The sequence below is a fragment of the Salvelinus sp. IW2-2015 genome, linkage group LG11 (genome assembly GCF_002910315.2).
Source record: "Salvelinus sp. IW2-2015 linkage group LG11, ASM291031v2, whole genome shotgun sequence".
Taxonomy (NCBI): domain Eukaryota; kingdom Metazoa; phylum Chordata; class Actinopteri; order Salmoniformes; family Salmonidae; genus Salvelinus; species Salvelinus sp. IW2-2015.
In genome coordinates, this window is record NC_036851.1 from 1,056,673 (window position 1) to 1,079,895 (window position 23,223).

Sequence of the window (23,223 nt, forward strand, 5' to 3'; positions counted from 1 at the left end):
GTTCTAAAACAATTATCATCGTAGTAGGCTTTGATTAAATTTCCACATATCCTCGCCCACGTGGAAATTCTGTAAGGAAGTATATATGATGCCAATTATGTGGATGGTCCGAGACGCGCCACGCCCGGCCCTCGCGCCCCCGGCCAATCTGTCCCCTATCAAACACTTTTTAACTTTTGGTGCCAGATGAGACATGATATATAGAAGTAGTCAAGGCGACTAGCTTGTATTAAGCCTCCCCATGTATATCTCACTAAGGTTCAGGTATTTAGTCTCCATAATCACTAATTCCAATATATCCATGAATTCCTGATTTCCTTAAGTGCCTGAGGGTGATAGTTTGTAGTGTGATTTCCTTTCCGGTCCATAGAGGTATTTAAGACCGTATTAAAATCTCCACTATAATAATAGAGTCTAGTGTTGCTTGTAGAGTTGATCATCTTAATAGATATAGATTTGTAAGAAGCTTGGATCATCTTATTCGGACCGTATAGGTTAATAAGCCATATATGTTTATTGTCCAATAACATATTTAAAATAATCCATCTACCTTGAGGAATCTGTTTGGACATAGTTAGCACATTTGGATCAAAGTATTATTAATTAAACACACCCCATTTTGAATTTCTTTGCCCATGGGAGAAATATATTTCGCCCCCCCAGTTCTTTTTTCCACAAAACTTCATCTAAAACTGTTGAATGGTTTTCCTTAAAGACAAACAGTAGATATTATAAGTCCTTCTCTTTTAGCCAGGTAAATACTGATCGTCTTTCTTATTATCTGCTACCATTACAATTGTAACTGGCCTATACTTATTCACCACTTACCATAATGAGACACACCTTTCAATTATTTTTATCAAAAATATATGTTTGTAAACCGTCCTATTAAAAAGTAACATAATGATTGAGTGTCTATATAGTTGTACCATGACATTTGCATCTCCACTAAGCAAACCTCAATTGGTCCCACTATTCCACCCGCCAAAAGCCCCATCTCGAGTTGGGTTGTCATCCCAATGCCCGGCAGACCACCCTGACCCCCCCGCATCGCACAGCCCGGACCGACTGGGATCCTCCTTCGAAAGTGCACACAGCACATCCACCGAACCGACCGAGCAGATCCATTGCCAAATGCATTTCCATCGCCCTCACCTCGATTTTTATTACATATTGCTGTGAATCATCCTCTATAGTCCCTAACATCTTTTACTTCTTCCTCGCAACAGTTGTGGGATACACACATACACCCACACACATTCAGCCTCTTACCCCCACACAACCATAAGCTCACCCTCTCAACAATTGCACCATCCCAGAGCCCAACTCAAGATGGGTCATGATTTACAAATGTACTTGCAGTTGCAGCTGCATGAGAAGGCCTGCAAGACCGCGCAAAAAAATGAGCATAAATGTAGAGATTTATTTACCATTGTCACATCCTAGATGATGGAGGTCAAATGTACACCTTCTTCCTGAAACCCCACAATACGGTCATCCATTTTGACCATGTTCCCAAGCCTCTCCATGCAGTCCGATTGGTTTCGTGCCACCAGGGCCACAATAATATACCCCTCTCTGAATGTCCGAGTGTGACCCCTCCCATGGGTTACTGCAGCTAGTGTGCCAGCACTGCCACTGCCTGGTGGGGGCACCCCACCGGAATCCCCACCGCTAGGTACAAGGTCATCAAGGTTCTCATTAGCAGCTTTGAGAATTTCCTTGTTTATTATGCTCTCCCTTTAGGGGGCTTTGGCTTTGCAGGACCAACCCTGCCAAGCAGGCTCAGAATCTTGAGGGGGCAGTGCTGCTCTTGGTCCCTGACCTCATTTTGGCTGCATACAGCCCCGCATACAGCATGCACATAAAACAGTTAGGGACTTCTCCTTAGTATCTGGGCTATTCATGTGGGTGTCTAGGGTATAGGGCCATGGACCGTACCATTAAAATAGGATAATAAATAATTAGATAATAATTATTTAAAAAATGTAGTTCCCCATGATAGGACAATAAATAAATAAGACGTGTAATTCATTATAAAAGTATATCCATCATCTGAACAACATTGAAAGCCTCTCATACCCGGCCCACAGCAATACACTGGCTCTGGGATAGCAACTATTTCATTACTCACTCACTCAACTTTTCAAACATAACAAATAAAAATAAACAACACCACACCATCCACACATACTGTCTTCTGTTTTTACTAGTTTTTATCTTCACTATAATAGAATAGTGCTTGTGTTCAATTAGTTAATTGTGAAGATTTATAGAAAGCTATATTTGTATTGTATTGTTACAATCAGTAACCGGGCTTGAATTGTGTTTATTTTCCTCATCTATGAGAACTTTGTAATTTTAAAATAACCATGGAGTAATCTTTGTGTCTCTGAACAACTGGTTATCAATATATAGTTTATCAACGACGAGAGCTACTCGTTTCGCTTTTATCTATTTTTTTGAAAATTGGATACAGAACTTTGCGCCGTTCTGCAATTTCTTTCGGAAACTGATCATTCATGCCAATTTTGGTCCCAGCAAGTTCTTTTACCCAGGTTTTAACCATTATTTTATCTTTAATGAAGCAAATTTGGCAACGATTGGGCGTTCGTACCTCTGCCCTCTCTGTCCGAGGCGGTGTACACGTTCAAGTTGGATCTTATCGATAATTCGCGCGGTATCTGAAGCGCTGCAAAAAGAACTCTCTAACTACAGATTCAGGAACCTCTCCTTCTTTCTCTTGGATACCTGTAAGTACCAAATCTCTCTCATGGATCTAGTTTGTATGTCCAGTAAGCATTCCTTCAGAACGTTGTTCTCCTTTTAAATTCATTCATTTCGGTTTCAATCTTATTGACCGTCCCTTTTAGCGCGTGTGTTTCCTTCTCCAAAGCCGCAGCTTTTTCATCACTCATCTCTAGGCTTGCCTTCAACTCTTTTATATCTTTACTAACTAATTCAAGTATACCCAGTTTGTCATTTTATTGATTTTAACAGATCGGTTTCGACCTTTACCATTGCCGGTGTTGAGAATATTAGATCATCCGTGTCGGTTGAGGAGTCACGTTTTCGTTTTTGATTCGGTTCCCCTGTCTTATTCTCCGTCATGTTTGGGTGTTGCTTGTTTTCGTAATATTTGTCGATAAATGTCTCTAGTCTTAGGATTTGTTTTGTGTTATTATCCAGATGAAAGGTTATCACCCACCAGATTATTTAGTGCTAATATTTTAGTCTAATTTAGCAGATATTTCGAATATTATGTTTTATCTTGAGGTGCTCTACATAACTTCGTTCCAGTCCGCCATTACCTTTACGTTATCCTTTACGTCCGCCGTCTACGTCCGCCGTCTACGTCCGCCGTCTACGTCCGCCGTCTACGTCCGCCGTCTACGTCCGCCGTCTACGTCCGCCGTCTACGACTTGCTCATGTTACTTATTTTGGAACTGATAGTGCAGGGTGACCTGCACAAAGTGCTCTTCCTACTAGGGCACACCGCCTCAGTGCAAACCGTGTAACTCTGGTTCATAGGCTCATGATTACTGCATACAATAGCTAGCTGTAGGATCAACAGAGGTATTCAGGGCAATTAAAGGGACATAAATTAGGTTACTTACGTTGTGTCTGGCAAAGCCCCTAGGATAATTTACATTTGATGCAGCATTATGACGACTCATTGTCAAAATGGTAGGGATTAACTGAGCTGGTCTTGGGTCATTGTTTCAACGCTGCCTTGAAATGCGTGGACAGAGTTCCAGGAGCCAAGATGATTAGGATGGACTCCGTCATTCCTGTAGAGCAGTGGTTCCCAAACCTTTTATAGTCCCGTACCCCTTCAAACATTCAACCTCCAGCTGCATACCCCCTCTACCACCAGGGTCAGCGCACTCATAAATGTTGTTTTTTGCCATCATTGTAAGCCTGCCACACACACACAATATGATACATTTATTAAACACAAGAATGAGTGTGAGTTTTTGTCACAACTCGGCTTGTGGGAAGTGACAGAGACCAGGGCACAAATAATATAATATCAATAATTTTGCTCTTTTATTTAACCATCTTACATATAGAACCTTATTTGTTCATCGAAAATTGTGAATAACTCACCACAGGTTAATGAGAAGGGTCTGCTTGAAAGGATGCTCGTAACTCTGCAATGTTGGATTGTAAATCATTTCCCACACACAGTCTGTGCCTGTATTTAGTTTTCATGCTAGTGAGGGCTGAGAATCCACTCTCACATAGGTACGTGGTTGCAAAGGGCATCAGTGTCTTAACAGCGGGATTTGCCAAGGCAGGATACTCTGAGCGCAGCCCAATCCAGAAATCTGGCAGTGGCTTCTGATTTTAATTAAATTTTCACAGAACCGCTTGTTGCATTTTCGATGAGGCGCTCTTGTTCAGATATGGGTAGGTAGACTAGAGGCAGGGCATGAAAGGGAAAACGAATCCAGTTGTTTGTGTCATCCATTTCGGGAAAGTACCTGCATAATTGCACACCCAACTCACTTGGGTGCTTCGCTATATCACATTTGACATTGTCCGTAAGCTTGAGTTCATTTTCACACACAAAATCATACAATGATGGAAAGACCTGTGTGCTGTCCTTGTTAATGCAGACAGAGTAGAGCTCCAACTTCTTTCTTGCCCGTCAGAAAGTCCAGGATCCAGTACCACAGGGCGGGGTCCAGACCCAGGGTCTCGAGCTTAATAACGAGTTTGGAGGGTACTATGGTGTTAAATGCTGAGCTGTAATCGATGAACAGCATTCTCACAAGAGGTATTCCTCTTGTCCAGATGGGTTAGGGCAGTGTGCAGTGTGATTGTGATTGCGTCGTCTGTGGACCTATTGGAGCGGTAAGCAAATTGGAGTGGGTCTAGGGTGTCAGGTAGGGTGGAGGTGATATGATCCTTGACTAGTCTCAAAGCACTTCATGATGACAGTAGTGAGTGCTACGAGGCGATAGTCGTTTAGCACAGTTACCTTAGCTTTATTGGGATCAGAAACAATGGTGGCCCTCTTGAAGCATGTGGGAACAGCAGACTGGTATAGGGATTGATGGAATATGTCCGCAAACACACCAGCCAGCTGGTCTGGGCATGCTCTGAGGACGCGGCTAGGGAGGCCGTCTGGGCCGACAGCCTTGCGAGGGTTAACACGTTTAAATGTTTTACTCACATTGGCCACGGTGAAGGAGAGCCTGCAGGTTTTGGTAGCGGGCCGTGTCTGTGGCACTGTATTGTCCTCAAAGCGAGCAAAGAAGTTGTTTAATTTGTCTGGGAGCAAGATGTCGGTGTCCTCGAAGGGGCTGGTTTTCTTTTGCCACATACGTCTCGTGTCTGAGCCATTGAATTGCGACTCTCCTTTGTCTCTATACATATAGCTTAGCTTGTTTGATTGCCTTGCAGAGGGAATAGCTACACTGTTTGTATCCGCTCATGTTTCCGGTCGCCTTTCCATGATTAAAAGCAGTGGTTCACGCTTTCAGTTTTGCACGAATGCTGCCATCAGTCTACAGTTTCTGGTTGGGGAAGGTTTTAATAGTCACCGTGGGTACAATATCACCGATGCACTTGCTAATAAACTCGCTCACCGAATCAGCGTATACATCAAATCAAATGTATTTATATTGCCCTTCTTACATCAGCTGATCTATCAAAGTGCTGTACAGAAACCCAGCCTAAAACCCCAAACAGCAAGCAATGCAGGTGTAGAAGCACGGTGGCTAGGAAAAACTCCCTAGAAAGGCCAAAACCTAGGAAGAAACCTAGAGGAACCAGGCTATGAGGGGTGGCCAGTCCTCTTCTGGCTGTGCCGGGTGGAGATTATAACAGAACATGGCCAAGATGTTCAAATGTTTATAAATGACCAGCATGGTCAAATAATAGTAATCACAGTGAAAAGGTCAGGGTTCCATAGCCGCAGGCAGAACAGTTGAAACTGGAGCAGCAGCACGGCCAATGTTGTTTGAGGCTGTCCGGAACATATCCCAGTCCACGTGATCGAAGCAATCTTGAAGCGTGGAACGACCAGCGTTGAACAGACCTGAGCACAGGCGTTTCCTGTTTTAGTTTCTGTCTATAGGCTGGGAGCAACAAAATGGAGTCGTGGTCAGATTTGCCGAAAGGAGGGAGAGGGAGGGCTTTGTGTGCGTCGCGGAAGTTAGAGTAGCAATGATCCAGAACGCTGCCAGCCCGGCCGCGCATTCGATATGCTGATAAAATTTAGGGAGCCTTGTTTTCAGATTAGCTTAGTTAAAATCCCCAGCTATAATAAATGCAGCCTCAGGATATATGGTTTCCAGTTTACATAGAGTCCAATGAAGTTCTTTCAGGGCGGTCGAGGTGTCTGCTTGGTGGGGGGGATTTACAGGGCTGTATTTATAATCGAAGAGAATTCTCTTGGTAGGTAATGTGGTCGGCATTTGATTGTAAGGAATTCTAGGTCAGGTGAACAAAAGGACTTGAGTTATTGTATGTTGTTAGGATCACACCATGACTCAAATCATAAGGCATACACCCCGACCCTTCTTCTTACCAGAGAGATGTTTGTTTCTGTCGGCGTGATGCGTGAAGAAACCGGGTGGCTGTACCGATATGATATCATATCCCGAGTGAGCCATGTTTCCGTGAAACAGAGAATGTTACAATCTCTGATGTCTCTCTGGAATGCAACCCTTGCTCGAATTTCGTCTACCTTGTCAACATAGTAGTATATAGTAGTATACGTCTGCACCTTCTGCGGCGTCGTTGTTTTGGGTCGCCTATTGGGATCCGATCCATTGTCCTGGGTGGTCGTCCAAACAGAGGATCCGCTTCGGGAAAGTCGTATTCCTGGTCGTAATGTTGGTAATTTTTTACATTAATTATTTTTTTTTTAATTCTCCCCAATTTCGTGGTATCCAATTGTTAGTAGTTACTATCTTGTCTCATCGCTACAACTCCCGTACGGGCTCGGGAGAGACGAAGGTCGAAAGCCATGCGTCCATAAACACAACCCAACCAAGCCGCACTGCTTCTTAACACAGCGCGCATCCAACCCGGAAGCCAGCCGCACCAATGTGTTGGAGGAAACACCGTGTCCCTGGCGACCTTGGTTAGCGTGCACTGCGCCCGGCCCGCCACAGGAGTCGCTGGTGCGCGATGAGACAAGGATATCCCTACCGGCCTAACCCGGACGACGCTAGGCCAATTGTGCGTCGCCCCACGGACCTCCCGGTCGCGGCCGGCTGCGACCATAGCCTGGGCGCGAACCCAGAATCTCTGGTGGCACAGCTAGCACCACCCGGGAGGCCCGTAATGTTGGTAATTTGACGTTGCTCTTATATCCAATAGTTCTTCCCGGCTGTATGTAATAAGACTTAAGATTTCCTGGGGTAACAGTGTAAGAAATAATACATAAAAAAACTAAATACTGCATAGTTTCCTAAGAACACGAAGCGACCATCTCTGTTGGCACCATCTTCTTCAAGATTATGTAAGGATCCGGCGGCGGGGGGGTAATTTGCCTTTACCATCGGTCCTATTAACCAACATACAATAATTGGAAAATAAAATAGATGAACTACAAGCACATATATCTTAACAAATGGACATTAAAAACTGTAATATCTTATGTGTCGTCGAGCCTGAACGACGACATGAATAACATTAATCTGGTGTGCTATACACTGTATCGGTAGGATAGAACAGTAGCCTCTGGTAAGACAAGGGGTGGCAGTCTATGTATATTTGCAAACAACAGCTGGTGCACGATATCTAAGGAAGTCTCGAGGTTTTGCTCACCTGAGGTAGAGTATCTCATGATAAGCTGCAGACCATACTATTTACCAAGAGAGTTTTCATCCATATTCTTCGTAGCTGTCTATTTACTACCACAAACTGATGCTGGCACTAAGACCGCACTCAATGAGCTGTATACAGCCATAAGCAAACAAGAAAATACTCATCTAGAGACAGCGCTCCTAGTGGCCGGGGACTTTAATGCATGGAAACTTAAATCCGTTTTACCTAATTTCTGCCAGCATGTTAAATGTGCTACCAGAGGGGGAAAAAAAATCTAGACCACCTTTACTCCACACACAGAGACGCATACAAAGCTCTCCCCCTCACTCAACGAGCTGTGTAAGGCCATAAGCAAACAAGAAAATGCACATTCAGAGGGGCCGTTTCTCTACATTTTATAAAATGCTTGCTTCCATTCAGCCGCAAGAGCATTAGTGGCTCGCATTCGGCCAGGCCTCAGTGCTCAATCTCAGTGCTCAACCTCACTTCCAATTCATCCCAAAGGTGTTCAATGGGGTTGAGGTCAGGACCCTAATCTGGATGTTTATAAGTAATCCCATTACGACCTCCGTCGAACCATCAAACAGGCAAAGCGTCAATACAGGACTAAGATTGAATCCTACTCTGCCGCACGATGGATGTGGCAGGGCTTGCAAACTATCACGGATTACAAAGGGGGACCCAGCCATGAGCTGGCTCACTTGTTTCAAGCATAGTCTCCATGCCCCAAAACACCAAGGTATCCTCCCTAAATGACTATCGCCCCGTAGCACTCACATCTATAGCCATGAAATGGTTTGAAAGGCTGGTCATGGCTCACATCAACACCATCATCCCAGACACCCTGGACCCACTTCAATTTGCATAACGCCCAAACAGAACCACAGATGATGCAATCTTAATAGCACTTCACATTGCCCTCACCCACCTGGGCAAAATGAATATCTATGTAAGAATGCTGTTCATTGACTACAGCTCAGCATTCAACACCATAGTCCCCTCCAAGCTCATCACCAAGCTCAGAAATCTGGGAGTGAACACCTCCCCTGCAACTGGATCCTGGTCTTCCTTACGGGCCGCCCTCAGGGGGGTGTACTTAGTCCCCTCCTGTACTCCCTGTTTACCAACGACTGCGTGGCCATGCACGACTTCAACGCCATCCTCAAGTTTGCTGACGATACGCCGGTGGTTGGACTGATCACCAATGACAATGAGGCAGCCTATATGGAGGAGGTCAGAGACCTGACCGTGTTGTGCCAGGCCATAACCTTGCCCTCAGCTTCAGCAAGACAAAGGAGCTGATCGTGGACTACAGGAAATGGATGGGCGAGCACGCCGCCATCCACATCAATGGGGCTGTAGTGGATTGGGTCGAGAGCTTCAAGTTCCTTGGTGTCCACATCACTAAGGAATTAACCTGGTCCACACACACCCACAGTTGTGAAGAGGGGACGACAGCGCTTCTTCCCCCCTCAGGAGGCTGAAAAGATTTGGCATGGACCGTCAGATCCTAAAAAAGTTCTACAGCTGCACCATTGAGAGCATCTTGACTGGCTCCATTACCGCACCCGACTGCAAGCCACTACAGAGGGTGGTGATTGTGGCTCAGTACATCACTGGACCCCTCTATACCAGGCGGTGTCCGAGGAAAGATAAAAAATGGTAAAAGATTCCAGTCACCCAAACCATAGACTTTTCTCTCTGCTACCGCACAGCAAGCAGTACCAGTGCACCAAGTTTGGAACCAACAGGACCCTGAACAGCTTTTACCCCCAAGCCATAAGACTGCCATAGATAATCCAATGACTACTCGGACTACCTGCATTGACCCCTTTTGAACTACTTCTCTTGCACTGACTATGCACACACACCAGACTCTATGCAAAAACTCACACATACTTAACTGACACCCCAACACACACACTACATATTTTTTTGTAAATATACACTGAACAAAAATATAAATGCAACATGTAAAGTGTTGGTCCCATGTTTCATGAGCTGAAATAAAAAAATCCCAGAAATGTTCCATTGTTATTATTATTTCTTAAAAATGTTGTGTACACATTTGTTTACATCCCTGTTAGTGAGCATTTCTCCTTTGCCAAGATAATCCATGCACATGACAGGTGTGGCATATCAGGAAGCTGATTAAACCGCATGATCATTACACAGGTGCACCTTGTGCTAGGGACAATAAAAAGCCACTTTAAATTGTGCAATTTTGTCATAACAACCACCAACCCTAATTGTAGTAAACTAATGGACAACAATACTTAGGCGTCTACTTCCAGCTTATACGTACTATATACATTTTAAGGACAGTATATTTTATATTAGTTATCTTTCGTTTGTTTTTTTGTCCCAGCCTCCATCTATCTCTGAAGACCATCCAGTTATGATTTCTAGCAGCCATATAGACTACATGACCAAAAGTATGTGGACACCTACTCATCGAACATCTCATTTCAAAATCATGGGCATTAATATGGAGTTGGTCCCCCCCTTTGTTGCTATAACTGGTGTAAGGATTTCCACTAGATTTTGTAACATTGCTGCGGGGACTTGCTTCCATTCAGCCGCAAGAGCATTAGTGAGGTTGAGCACTGATGTTGGGAGGTTAGGCCTGGCTCGCAGTCGGTGTTCCAATTCATCCCAAAGGTGTTCAATGGGGTTGAGGTCAGGGCCCTGTGCAGGCCAGCCAAATTCTTCCACACCGATCTCGACAAACCATTTCCGTATGGACCTCACTTTGTGCAGCTAAATGACTTAAATGTGCACAGGGGCATTGTCATGCTGAAACGGGAAAGGGCCTTCCCCAAACCGTTGCCACAAAGTTGGAAGCACAGAATCATCTAGAAGGTCATTGTATGCCACAGCATTAAGATTTCCCTTCACTGGAACTTAGGGGCCTAGCCCGAACCATGAAAATCTGCCCCAGACCATTATTCCTCCTCCACCGAACTTTACAGTTGGCACTATGCATTCGGGCAGATAGCGTTCTCCTGGGGTGTCCACATACTTTTGTGTGTATATATAGTGTATTTTCAACTGTGCTGTGATGTTTCACAAAAGTTCTGAACGTTTCTATTCTCATAGTTTCTACAGATTGTAAATTAAAGATAGACATTTTTTGTTAAGAGTATTATTATATTATTGATCGATTTGACTATGACATTTCAAATTCACCTGGCAGTGCTTCAGAGTTCAGAGTTCAGAGTTTCAGAGTTAAATCCAAGTAAATATTGAATTTTTTTTGCCACCTGCGATCAAAAACAAGCAACATATGTGCAGTACCAAAACAAGTGATCTAATGATTGTCTCTTCGCAGCTAAATCTGCAGAGATGGGTTGGTTGTATCCCCATATACAGTATATAACATTATATTGGTTGCAAGGAGTAAATGATAGTTGGCATTTAGAGGTCTGAGCATAGCTGAGCATTTAGAGGTTGAGACAACAGGTGAGGTGGGGAGGGAGAGGGAGTGAGTGGTTCAAAAACAGCAGGTTCGGGACCAGGTATCACGTCCGGTGAACAGGTCAGGGTTCCATAGCTGCAGGCAGAACAAGAGTCATCAGGTCAGGTAGGCATTGGCTCAGGGCGAGCGAGAGAGAAATACTTAAGTTCACACAGGACACCAGATAAGACTGGCGCATAGATTAGATTTACTGCATGTCTTCTAAGTTATGGTACCATGTCAAGGATGCTGGCCAAACATGCCGAGTAGATAGTTGTTATTCATCATGGAGTTGTCAGACAGTGGCTCCTGTGTTCTTCTTAGTCAGTCTAACATGTCAAAGGTTTATATCCCAGTGTATTGTATGAGTATAACTGTGTTGTGTTTTGATTTTATTACAGCAACAATCTGGATGTCCAGACTGCCAGGGGAAACAGTGCGTTGCATTACTGTTGTCTGCACAACAGAACAGAGTGTCTTAAATTGCTTCTCCGAGCCAAGGCCAACATACATAACAGTGAGTGTTATGAGTCGTCCCTTGCTAAAGACCAGGCCTGCACCCTAGTGGTCCTCTCCTGAGATCAGAAATGCCTTCTCTATTCAATGTCTATCCATGTTCTATCCATGCTGCTCTGTGTGAGGCATAATTCACTTTGACTGTAGTCCATGTCATGCATTGATGTCAATGGGACTGTGATTTTTATTTTTATTTTTTACTGTGAATTAATCTTCTCTTAATTGATCTTCTTTTTAAAAAGCCTCAAGGATTTTATTTAACATTTTAAGGTCCCTTTTAGATGAGCCCTGTATAACACAATACACATCAAAATACAATATACACGTCAAACTACACATTCATATACACAATACAATACACGCAAAACACAATCATAAAAAACAGACATTCTTCAGTAAAAGGGTCCCCTAACAACCATCTGAAATGCCCTAGAGGCACCAATTCTTCAAATTTTAAAGTGTATTGTAGATCATTCCTCACATAAGGTGAGGAATAGAAGTCAGTTCTATTTGTGTCGCATATCGCGCTGCAAGTCCCGCCTCTCCCATCTCCTCATTGGATTATAGAAGCAGGTACCCACGTGCCATCACCTCATTGGTTATACCCACGTGGGTGACTGAAAGACGAACGAGGTCGGTGGCGGTAATAAACCTAATTTATGAAAGTTGCCAATCGCAATATAAAGTCCAGAGAAGAAAACTAGAAACGATTTGGTTGACCGTTTTATGTATGGATTAATTGTCGGAGTAGAGGACCTTGTGCATTTCAGGTAAAATAACAACTCATTGTTTATATCCCAGGACAAATTAGCTAGCAACAGCAAGCTATCTAAATAGGACAAATTAGCTAGCAAGTGCAAGCTAGCTAGCTAAATTGCCATAAATGTATAATGCTTTTCGACCTGTCCCCAAATTAATGTTATTGGTTGAGTTTGTTTTGATATTTTAACCTGTGTGCCATGATCGTGTTTGGTGTGGGGGGACACAATACATTTATGCAGGATAGCGCACGACCGATTTGGGTTCCGTGTCACTCTGTAGACACCAAAGGAGTCTCCAGAGTTAACCAACCCTGTGAACAGGTTTGATAACTTGTCATTTTAAAGTCGGAAGTTTGTGGAGCAGGGCTTTGTAATCTACGTGACTTCAGAGGTCCAACCAACCTTTTGGTAAAGAATACAGTGACGAGTAATAAAACTGTCTCCTGTGATAAAACGAAGGGCGCTATGAAAAAGTGCATCCAAGGATTTAAGTAGAGGCAGCTGCACTTTGATAAATAGTATCACCATAATCAAGAACAGGTAGAAAGGTTGACTGCACAATCTGCTTCCTGCTGACGAGAGAGAGACCAGATCTGTTTCTATAAAAAAGAAGGCCCACGTTAAATCTTAGTTTATTAACAAGCTGTTGTATGTTTTTTTTAAACGATAAATACCAAGGTATTTGTTTGCAGCAACTTGTTCGATTATTTAACCATCCGATGAGTAAGGAGAATGCAATTGAGACAATCTTAACAGAACTTGAAAACAACATGTATTTTGCCCGTATTAAGTACGAGTTTTTAAATCAGTAAGGACTTCCTGCACAACTGCAAAATCGGACTGTGGTCTTGTCACAGCCAGGTGAGCAGATGGGGCAATTACGTACATAATAGTATCAGCCGCATTTAGATTATATATTTTTTTTACAGATTGACCAATAACATTTATATAAATAATGAAAAGAACATGTTCTAGTATCGAACCCTGCGGAACACCTTTATGTGCTTCAAGAAATTCTGACTTAACCCCATCAATCACGATGTCCTGAGTTCTGCCACTAAGATAACCATGAACATGTGTCGGAGCTCAGGCCTATCGAGGACAACTTATTTAATAAAATGTTAAACAGTACCAAAAGATTTTCAAAAGGGTTATTGAGCCCACAATGAATGGATCCAGCAAACATGGATCCAATTGGTTAGCCCTGTGGATTTTTTGTTGTCTATTGCTAGCAAAGCATCCAGGACTTTTTTTCTTCTGTAAATAGCCTAAAAGAAAAGCTTTGAAAAGCATTTATCTTATCATTCAGCAAGTTTTCCCTATCAAAATCCAGCCCGGTATCATTGTGAATAGACTTAGAAGTTATTTCAAAAAGAGAGCTCGCTGAAATAAAATGGTGATTAAATACATCAATGATAGCAATTTTTTGTGTCTGAATTAATGTCTTGTGGCAGAGAGGAAGAAGTAGAACCCTTTAGGGATTTGACAGTTTTCCAGAATTTTGCCGGGTTCCCATTACAATCCGAAAGAGCGGTTACATAATCAGATGTAGCCTTTCTGATTTCTTACACAATGATTCCTCAATTGCTTAAACGCTTGCTAGTCCAGACCTAATCCTGTATTCCTGGCCTTGACCCAAGCATCATCTCTTTTATGAATGTCTTCTGATAATTCTGGAAAGTACCATGCATTTGATCTACCTATAACCCTTCATTATTTGAAGGGAGCATAATTATCCACAATAGCATAGAAAACATCTGCAAAAAGGCTGAGTGCTAAATCTGGTTCAGGGATAGCTGAAATACAATCCGGGTCATTAAAAAAAGATAATGTAAAAACAATCCTGTTCACTGAAGTTTTTAAAGTTCCTCTTTGTGATGACACAAGGCTCTCTGACACAAACAACTGGTCAATGGTCACTAATATCTTGGGCAAAGAAACCAGTAGAAACATATTTCTCTGGTGTATTCGTTAAAACAAGATAAATCAGAGTTGACTTTGAAGGATCTTTAATGTTGGGCTGTGTCTGAAATTCCTTATCTATGAAATGCCCTGTCTGAAATGCCCTTAAGGCATTTGGAGATCATTCCACACGTAAGGTGCAAAAAAACTGAATGCAGATCTACCGTCAGTGGAATCGAAGGGATCTCCAGCGTTCGCCATCCCTGTGATCGGGTCTGGTGACTCGTATATCTGTAATTTAACAATGGAGTTTGGTATGGCTGAAGTTTGCACAAGATGGCCTTATAAACGAAAAGAGAGCAGTGCATTGATCTACGAGACTTGAGAGGGCCGAACCTAACAAAATGGCACTGATAGGAGACATGAACAGGGCGACCATGTCTAAGTGTTATTTCTCACATTATCAGCTCAGAACATCCTTTGCACTATTACTTACAGCCAGAAAGAACTTTTGGAGATGAGAGCGGCTGTAACTCCCCAGAATTTCTACAAGAAATATGACTTTCCTGAATTGGACCCTTTATTCGTACCCCCCAAGGCAATTCCACTTATCCCAGAGACTGCTCTAAGACTCTGATTCAGGAGGCGTGCATCCCATCCAACGCTTACCAGTATATTACTCGCTAATGGTCAGGCCCTGGACAATAAAGTAGACAAGCTCAAGGTGAGAATCTCCTTCGAGAGACACCAGGGACTGTAAAATACAGCCGTGGCCAAAAGTTTTGAGAATGACACAAATATAAATTTTCACAACGTCTGCTGCCTCACTGTCTTTAGATATTTTTGTCAGATGTTACTATGGAATACTGAAGTATAATTACAAGCATTTCATAAATCTCAAAGGCTTTTATTGACAATTACATGAAGTTGATGCAAAGAGTCAATATTTGCAGTGTTGACCCTTCTTTTTTAAGACCTGCAATCCGCCCTGGCATGCTGTCAATTAACTTCTGGGCCACATCCTGACTGATGGCAGCCAATTCTTGCATAATCAATGCTTGGAGTTAGTCCGAATTTGTGGGGTTTTGTTTGTCCACCCGCCTCTTGAGCATTGACCACAAGTTCTCAATGGGATTAAGGTTTGGGGAGTTTCCTGGCCATGGACCCAAAATATCAATGTTTTGTTCCCCCGAGCCACTTAGTTATCACTTTTGCCTTATGGCAAGGTGCTCTATTATGCTGGAAAAGGCATTGTTCATCACCAAACTGTTCCTGGATGGTTGGGAGAAGTTGCTCTCGGAGGATGTGTTGGTACCATTCTTTATTCATGGCATTCTTTATTCCTTGGCTGAGAAGCAATCCCACACATGAATGGTTTTAGGATGCTTTACTGTTGGCATGACACAGGACTGATGGTAGCGCTCACCTTGTCTTCTCCGGACAAGCTTTTTTCCGGATGCCCCAAACAATCGGAAAGGGGATTAATCAGAGAAAATGACTTTACCCCAGTCCTCAGCAGTCCAATCCCTGTACCTTTTGCAGAATATCAGTCTGTCCCAGCAAGACAAAAGAGATGATCTTGGATTACAGGAAAAGGAGGGTCAATCAGGCCCCCATTAACCCGCTCCACTACAGCCCGATCGATGTTACATCACCAACAAACTATCAGGGTCCAAACACACCAAGACTGTCGTGAAGAGGGCGGAGACTGAAAAGATTTGGCATGGGTCCCCAGATCCTCAAAAGGTTCTACAGCTGCACCATCAAGAACATCCTGACCGGTTGCATCACCTCCTGGAATGGCAACTGCTCGGCATCCGAGCATAAGGCGCCACAGAGGGTAGTGCATACGACCCAATACATCACTGCCCAAGCTTCCTGCCATCCAGGACCTATATACTAGGTGGTGTCAGAGGAAGGCCCATAAAATTGTCAGACTCCAGTCACCCAATTCATAGACTGTTCTCTCTGCTACTGTACGGCAAGTGGTACCGGAGCGCCGGATCCAAAAAGCTCCTTAACAGCTTCTACACCCAAGCCATAAGACTGCTGAACAATTAATAAAATTGCCACCGGACTATTTACGTTGACCCCCTGTGTATAGCCTCGTTATTGTTATGTAATCTTATTGTGTTACTTTTTATTTTATATTTTACTTTAGTTTACTTAGAAAATATTTTCTTAACTCTATTTCTTGTTAGTTAAGGGCTTGTAAGTAAGCATTTCATGGTAAGGTCTACCTGCTGTATTTGGCGCATGTGACAAATAAAATGTGATTTGATATGGATATCTCATTGGAGTGTGTTAAGTCTCTATATCCACTTTTTGTTGGATTTTCATTTCGAGAGGTCAATTGAGATTCTTTATTTTTCTGCCTTGGGTTTCTCAATGAAGGGCAGCATCAAATCCAAATAGCATTTATTCAAGACATGTTTTCATTTGCGCAAAAACTCTTAATAATTTTTGCCAAAAGCTGGTGCTTTGTGAATCCGTAAACACCTCTGAATTTGTTTCTAAGTCAATAGTATGTCTAGGAGCTCAATACTCATATTTTTTTGTGGATTCTGCACGTTCAGGTACTTGTGCCAGGTCATTAAACAGGGAGTGCGGTAGGAAAGTGTTTTGTGCTTATTAATCCGTAAAGGATAAAGGTTCTGCCATATTAGCTCTGATTTCAGCAAACTAAGTCATTCTTCATTAATTAAAGTATATTCCAACAATAGTGGTAGATCCTCCTTTATGGTTAGTCAGAAATTGTGAGCGGCGTCAGGCCAGATAGACTGTCAAAATGCCAATAAATAGGTAAGCGTTCAGGTGGGCCTTCAGCAAACAAAAGAAAGGAGGGGTGCTCAACAACAACTGACAAAAATCTTGAGAATGGTTTACCAAGAAAAACTTCCAAAAGGACTAATTTGAGATAAGAAGGAGTTGTAATGTATTGCATTGTTGTGTTGTGCCACATGACAATGAAGGCTTCATATATTGTGGCTCTGCATACAAGTGGTTGTTGTGCCAGCCATTAATGCTTGATGATGATCCCAGCTGTGCTCTTTGTTGTTTCTCAGAGAATGAGGTGGGCGAGACTGGGCTGGATATTGCTAGCAGATTAAAGAACACGCACTGTGAGGAGCTGGTGAGTCCACCCTGACTACAGCTGACTCACAGCTACACTGTTCAAGGACTAGGCGCTTTAAGTAATTTACTAAACCAATTCACTCGTTATTCATAGCACCTCCTTATCAATATATATTTTTTCTCCTTAGTCTGTGGACACCAAAGGAATCTTGATTTATTTTGTATTGATAGATTGATTTCCATAGCTTAGACAAAAAAATTGTAAATTGCTTAGTGCAGAGGCAGTGACGGTTCCAGTCCAAGTTCATGCTATCCCCAATGTGATATATATATTTATATATGGTAGGCAGTGGCTGCGTTTCTATATAGTATGATACATGATGATTGACACGCGGCAATTCTCCTGTTGTGTACCAGATCAACCAGTCCCAGAGTAACCAGTTCAACATGCACGTGGAATACGAGTGGCAACTGCGTCAGGATGATCTGTACGAGAGTGATGATGACCTGGATGACAAGGTCAGCAATATTATGGTCGTGTTCATTTGGTACCAAATGGAGAAAAAAACTGAGTAAAACAGGGAGGAACTATTTGGTAAATTAACACTTTGTTTGGTTATTAAATGTTTTTAAATGTTTTCAGTTGCATGCACTAATCAATACGACCCAGTCCTTCACAACTCTATGTTGTCTGCTGCGATCCTGATTCTGAGGCGTTAGTTAGTCAGAAAGATTATTTGTAGCAGTCTATTATTACTGCCTGTTATGACTGCTGAGTATAGAGAGCGAGACCGAGAGAGTGTGTTTTGTTTGTTTGTTACTTACTTAGACAGGTCCAGTACAGAAGGGCCGCTCTTCTCGGCCCTTCAATCTGTACCAGACCCACACCAGCTCCTCCACCCTGGACCGAGGAGGAGGTGGACTCTTCAGTGTGGGTCGCAGGCTAGCACTGGCCCACAATCAGAAGCGGGAGGTGTACGCCAGTCCATGCTCTCACACGCGCAGCTTGGACAGCCCCCCGCCCGCTCCACTCTCCTCACCTGCCCCGTCTCTCCCTTCTAGAGTCAAAGGTGAGTCCCACGCCGTCTTCTCTTCTAGGATTTAGAACCGTACTATATCTATCCCATATTAATAATTATGTATGCATTTATCTCTCTGATGAGATAAATGCATAAATAGAACTGGGATGGCTTTCGACGAACTCTGACTGCTTTCCCAGTTTATTCTACCTGTTTGCCTTTTACCAGGGTGGGTGTGAACCGTGTTTACTCAACCTTTACCAGGGTGTGTCAGAACCGTGTTGTCTCAACCTTTACTAGGGTGTGTGAGAACTGTGTTGTCTCAACCTTTAAGTACAGTTGAAGTCGGATGTTTACATACACCTTAGCCAAATACATTTAAACTCAGTTTTTCTCAATTCCTGACATTTCATCCTAGTAAAAATTCCCTGTCTTAGGTCAGTTAGGATCACCACTTCATTTTAAGAATGTGAAATGTCAGAATAATAGTAGAGAATTATTTTTCAGCTTTCCCAGTGGGTCAGAAGTTTACATATACACTCAACTAGTTTTTGGTAGCATGGCCTTTAAATTGTTTAACTTGGGTCAAATGTTTGACAGCCTTCCACAAGCTTCCACAAGCTTTTTCCCACAAGGATTGAGGTCAGGGCTTTGTGATGGCCACTCCAATACCTTGACTTTGTTTTCCTTAAACCATTTTGCCACAACTTTGGAAGTATGCTCCGGTCATTGTCCATTTGGAAGACCCATTTGCGACCAAGCTTTAACTTCCTGACTGATGTCTTGAGATGTTTCTTCAATATATCCACATAATTTTCCATCCTCATGATGCCATTTATTTTGTGAAGTGCACCAGTCCCTCCTGCAGAAAAGCACCCCACAACATAATGTTACCACCCCTGTGCTTCATGGTTGGAATGGTGTTCTTCGGCTTGCAAGCCACTCCTTCTTCCTCCAAACATAACGATGGTCATTGTGGCCAAACAGTTCTATTTTTCTTTTATCAGACCAGAGGACGTTTCTCCAAAAAGTACGATCTTTGTCCCCATGTGCAGTTGCAAACCGTAGTCTGGCTTTTTTATGGTGGTTTTGGAGCAGTGGCTTCTTCCTTGCTGAGTGGCCTTTCAGATTATGTCGATATAGGACTCGTTTTACTGTGGATATAGGTACATTTGTACCTGTTTCCTTCAGCATCTTCACAAGATCCTTTGCTGTTGTTCTGGGATTCATTTGCACTTTTCGCACCAAAGTACGCTCATCTCTAGGAGACAGAACGCGTCTCCCTCCTGAGCGGTATGACGGCTGCGTGGTCCCATGGTGTTTATACTTGTGTTCTATTGTTTGTACAGATGAACGTGGTACCTTCAGGCATTTGGAAATTGTTCCCAAGGATGAACCAGACTTGTGGAGGTCAACAATTATTTTCTGAGGTCTTGGCTGATTTCTTTTGATTTTCCCAAGATGTCAAGCAAAGAGGCACTGAGTTTGAAGGTAGGCCTTGAAATACATCCACAGGTACACCTCCAATTGACTCAAATAGATGTGATTTTCTGGATTTTTTAAATTACAGACCCTTACATGCTTTGTAAGTAGGAAAACCTGCAAAATTGGCAGTGTATCAAATACTTGTTCTCCCCACTGTATATGGCCGTAACCACGTGACAAATAAAATAACTCAATCACTTTTTTGACGTTTGCCGTCTACTGTATTCTCTCTTATGAGTAATGTAAGATATGTAAACATTATTAAAGTGGCATTGTTTAAAGTGACTAGTGATCCATTTATTAAAGTGGCCAGTGATTGGGTCTCAGTGTAGGTAGCAGCCTCTCTGAGTTAGTGATTGCTGTTTAGCAGTCTGATGGCCTTGAGATAGAAGCTGTTTTTCAGTCTCTCAGTCCCAGCTTTGATACACCTGTACTGACCTCGCCTTCTGGGCGGTAGCGGTGTGAACAGCAAGTGGATCGGGTGGTTGTCCTTTGTTGTCCTTGATGATCTTTTTGGCCTTCCTGTGACATCGGGTGCTGTAGGTGTCATGGAGGGCAGGTAGTTTGGCCCCGGGTGATACGTTGTGCAGACCGCACCACCCTCTGGAGAGCCTTGTGGTTGAGTGCGGTGCAGTTGCCGTACCGGGCTGTGATACAGCCCGACAGGATACTCTCAATTGTGCATCTGTAAAGGTTTTGGCTGACAAACCAAATTTCTTCAGCCTCCTGTCGTTGAAGAGGCGCTGTTGCACCTTCTTCACCACACTGTCTGTGTGGATGGACCATTTCAGTTTGTCTGTGATGTGTACGCTGAGGAACTTTAAAACTTTCCACCTTCTCCACTGCTGTCCCTTCAATGTGGATAGGGGGGTGCTCCCTCTGCTGTTTCCTGAAGTCCACGATCATCTCCTTTGTTTTGTTGACGTTGAGTGAGAGGTTGTTTTCCTGACACAACACTCCGAGTGCCCTCACCTCCCTGTAGGCTGTCCCGTCGCTGTTGGTAATCAAACCAACTACTGTTGTGTCGTCTGCAAACGTGAGGATTGAGTTGGAGGCGTGCATGGCCACACAGTCATGGGTGAACAGGGAGTACAGGAGGTGGCTGAGCACGCACCCTTGTGGAGCCCCAGTGTTGAGGGTTTATCTCTGTCGGCGCGATGCATGGAGAAACCCGGTGGCTGAACCGATTCCGACAACCTATCCTGAGAGAGCCATGTTTCCGTGAAACAGAATTTTACAATCTCTGATGTCCTTCTGGAAGGCAACCCTTGCTCGAATTTTGTCTACCTTGTTGTCAAGAGACTAGACATTGGCAAGTACTATACTCGGGAGCGGTGTGCGATGTGCACGTCTACGGAGCCTAACCAGGAGGCCGCTCCGTCTGCCCCTTCTGCGGTGTTGTTGTTTTGGGTCGGCTTCCGGGATCAGATCCATTGTCCTTGGTGGTGGTCCAAACAGAGGATCCACTTCGGGAAAGTCGTATTCATGGTCATAATGTTGGTAAGTTTATGTCGCTCTTATATCCAATAGTTCTTCCCGGCTGTATGTAATAAGACTTAAGATTTCCTGGGGTAAGAATGTAAGAAATAATACATAAACAAAATACTGCATAGTTTCCTAAGAACTCGAAGCGAAGCAGTCATTTCTGTCGGCGCCATCTTGTTGCTCCATTGCAACACTCACTACCGAGTTCCAAACTGCCTTTGGAAGCAATGTCGGTACAAGAACTGTTCGTCGGGAGTTTCATGAAATGGGTTTCAATGGCAAAGCAGCCGCACACAAGCCTGGGATTACCATGCACAATGTATGGAATGGTGTAAAGGTCACCGCCATTGGACTCTGGAGCAGTGGAAATAAGTTATCTGGAGTGATGAATGACGCTTCACCATCTGGCATTCCGACGGACTAATCTGGGTTTGGCGGATGCCAGAAGAACACTACCTGCCCGAATGCATAGTGCCAACTGTAAAGTTTGTTGGATGAGAAATAATGTTCTGGGGCTGTTTTTAATTGTTTCCCTTAGTTCCAGTGAAGGGATGTTTTTACGCTACAGCGTACAAGGCCATTCTAGACGATTCTATGCTTTTAACTTTGTTGCAACAGTCTGGGAAAGGCCCTTTTCTGTTTCAGCATGACAATTTCTCTGTGCACAAAGCGAGGTCCATACAGAAATGGTTTGTCAAGATCGGTGTGGAAGAACTTGACTGGCCTGCACAGATCCCTGACATCAACCCCATCGAACACCTTTGGGGTGAATTGGAACGCCGACTGCGAGCCAGGCCAAATTGCCCAACATCAGGGCCCGACCTCACTAATGCTCTTGTGGCTGAATGAAAGCAAGTCTCCGCAGCAATTTTCCAACATCTAGTGGAAAACCTTCCCGGGAGAGTGGAGGCTGTTTTAGCAGCAAAAGGTGGACCAACTCCATTTAATGCCCATGATTTTGGAATGAGATGTTCGACGAGCAGGTCATGTAGTGTACACCTGTATGCAGATGGCACTGTTGTGTATGCTATTGCCCCCACGGTTGACCAGGCTTTCCCGGAGCTTGAGTTGTTTATTTTTATTTTTACAGGGACAGTGCACATTAATCAACATTTCAGTAAAAGTGCTGGTTTTAGCCAGCCGGCTAATTTTCAACTACAGTCCCTGGACAGGTTATTAAAAACAATTACAATACAGACAATCAATGAGCAGTGAGCACACGCAGAGCAACATAGGACAAGCAAGACATAGCATGCAGACAGAGCAACATAGCACAAAAAGCAACAAGACAAAATCCATAAAAGCAACAAAGTGTTTCCACACCTCACAAGCTACAGAGACAACATGGAAAGCGGCAATACACAGCTCGGGATTATGTTCACAAATCTGATTGACCTTTAGCCATGTCTTCATGTTTTTTGTGAAAGTGTGATAGGTGGTGCAGTGTATTCCAGACATGGGAAGCGCTAACAGAGAAAGCAGATTGACTTAAGGTGCTTTTCCTTAAGGGAACTATACAGTCACCTCTCATGGCAGACCTTGTGGATCTGCTGCCATATGTTTGGGTTTTCTGTTTAACAAAAGTACTGAGTGGAGGGGGAGCCAGGCCATTTATGATCTTGAATACAAGACATGCGGCGGTGTATTGCACAAGATTTTCCCAACTCAGGAGTTCATGCTTTCTGAGGATGTAACAGTGATGATGGCTATTGGCCTTCCTATCAAGCACTTTGA

The 23,223-nt window shown here is 43.5% G+C and overlaps 1 protein-coding gene across 1 annotated transcript in view; it reads left to right on the top strand.

The window, feature by feature from the left end:
- unm_sa1614 (un-named sa1614) overlaps nt 1-23,223 on the top strand; it is a 113,478-nt gene that overhangs the window by 50,463 nt on the left and 39,792 nt on the right. Inside the window, exons 19-22 of the mRNA XM_023995787.2 lie at nt 11,648-11,763; nt 17,491-17,558; nt 17,918-18,019; nt 18,330-18,570. Of these exons, the coding sequence (XP_023851555.1) occupies nt 11,648-11,763; nt 17,491-17,558; nt 17,918-18,019; nt 18,330-18,570 (527 nt within the window). The remainder of the gene's footprint in view (nt 1-11,647; nt 11,764-17,490; nt 17,559-17,917; nt 18,020-18,329; nt 18,571-23,223) is intronic.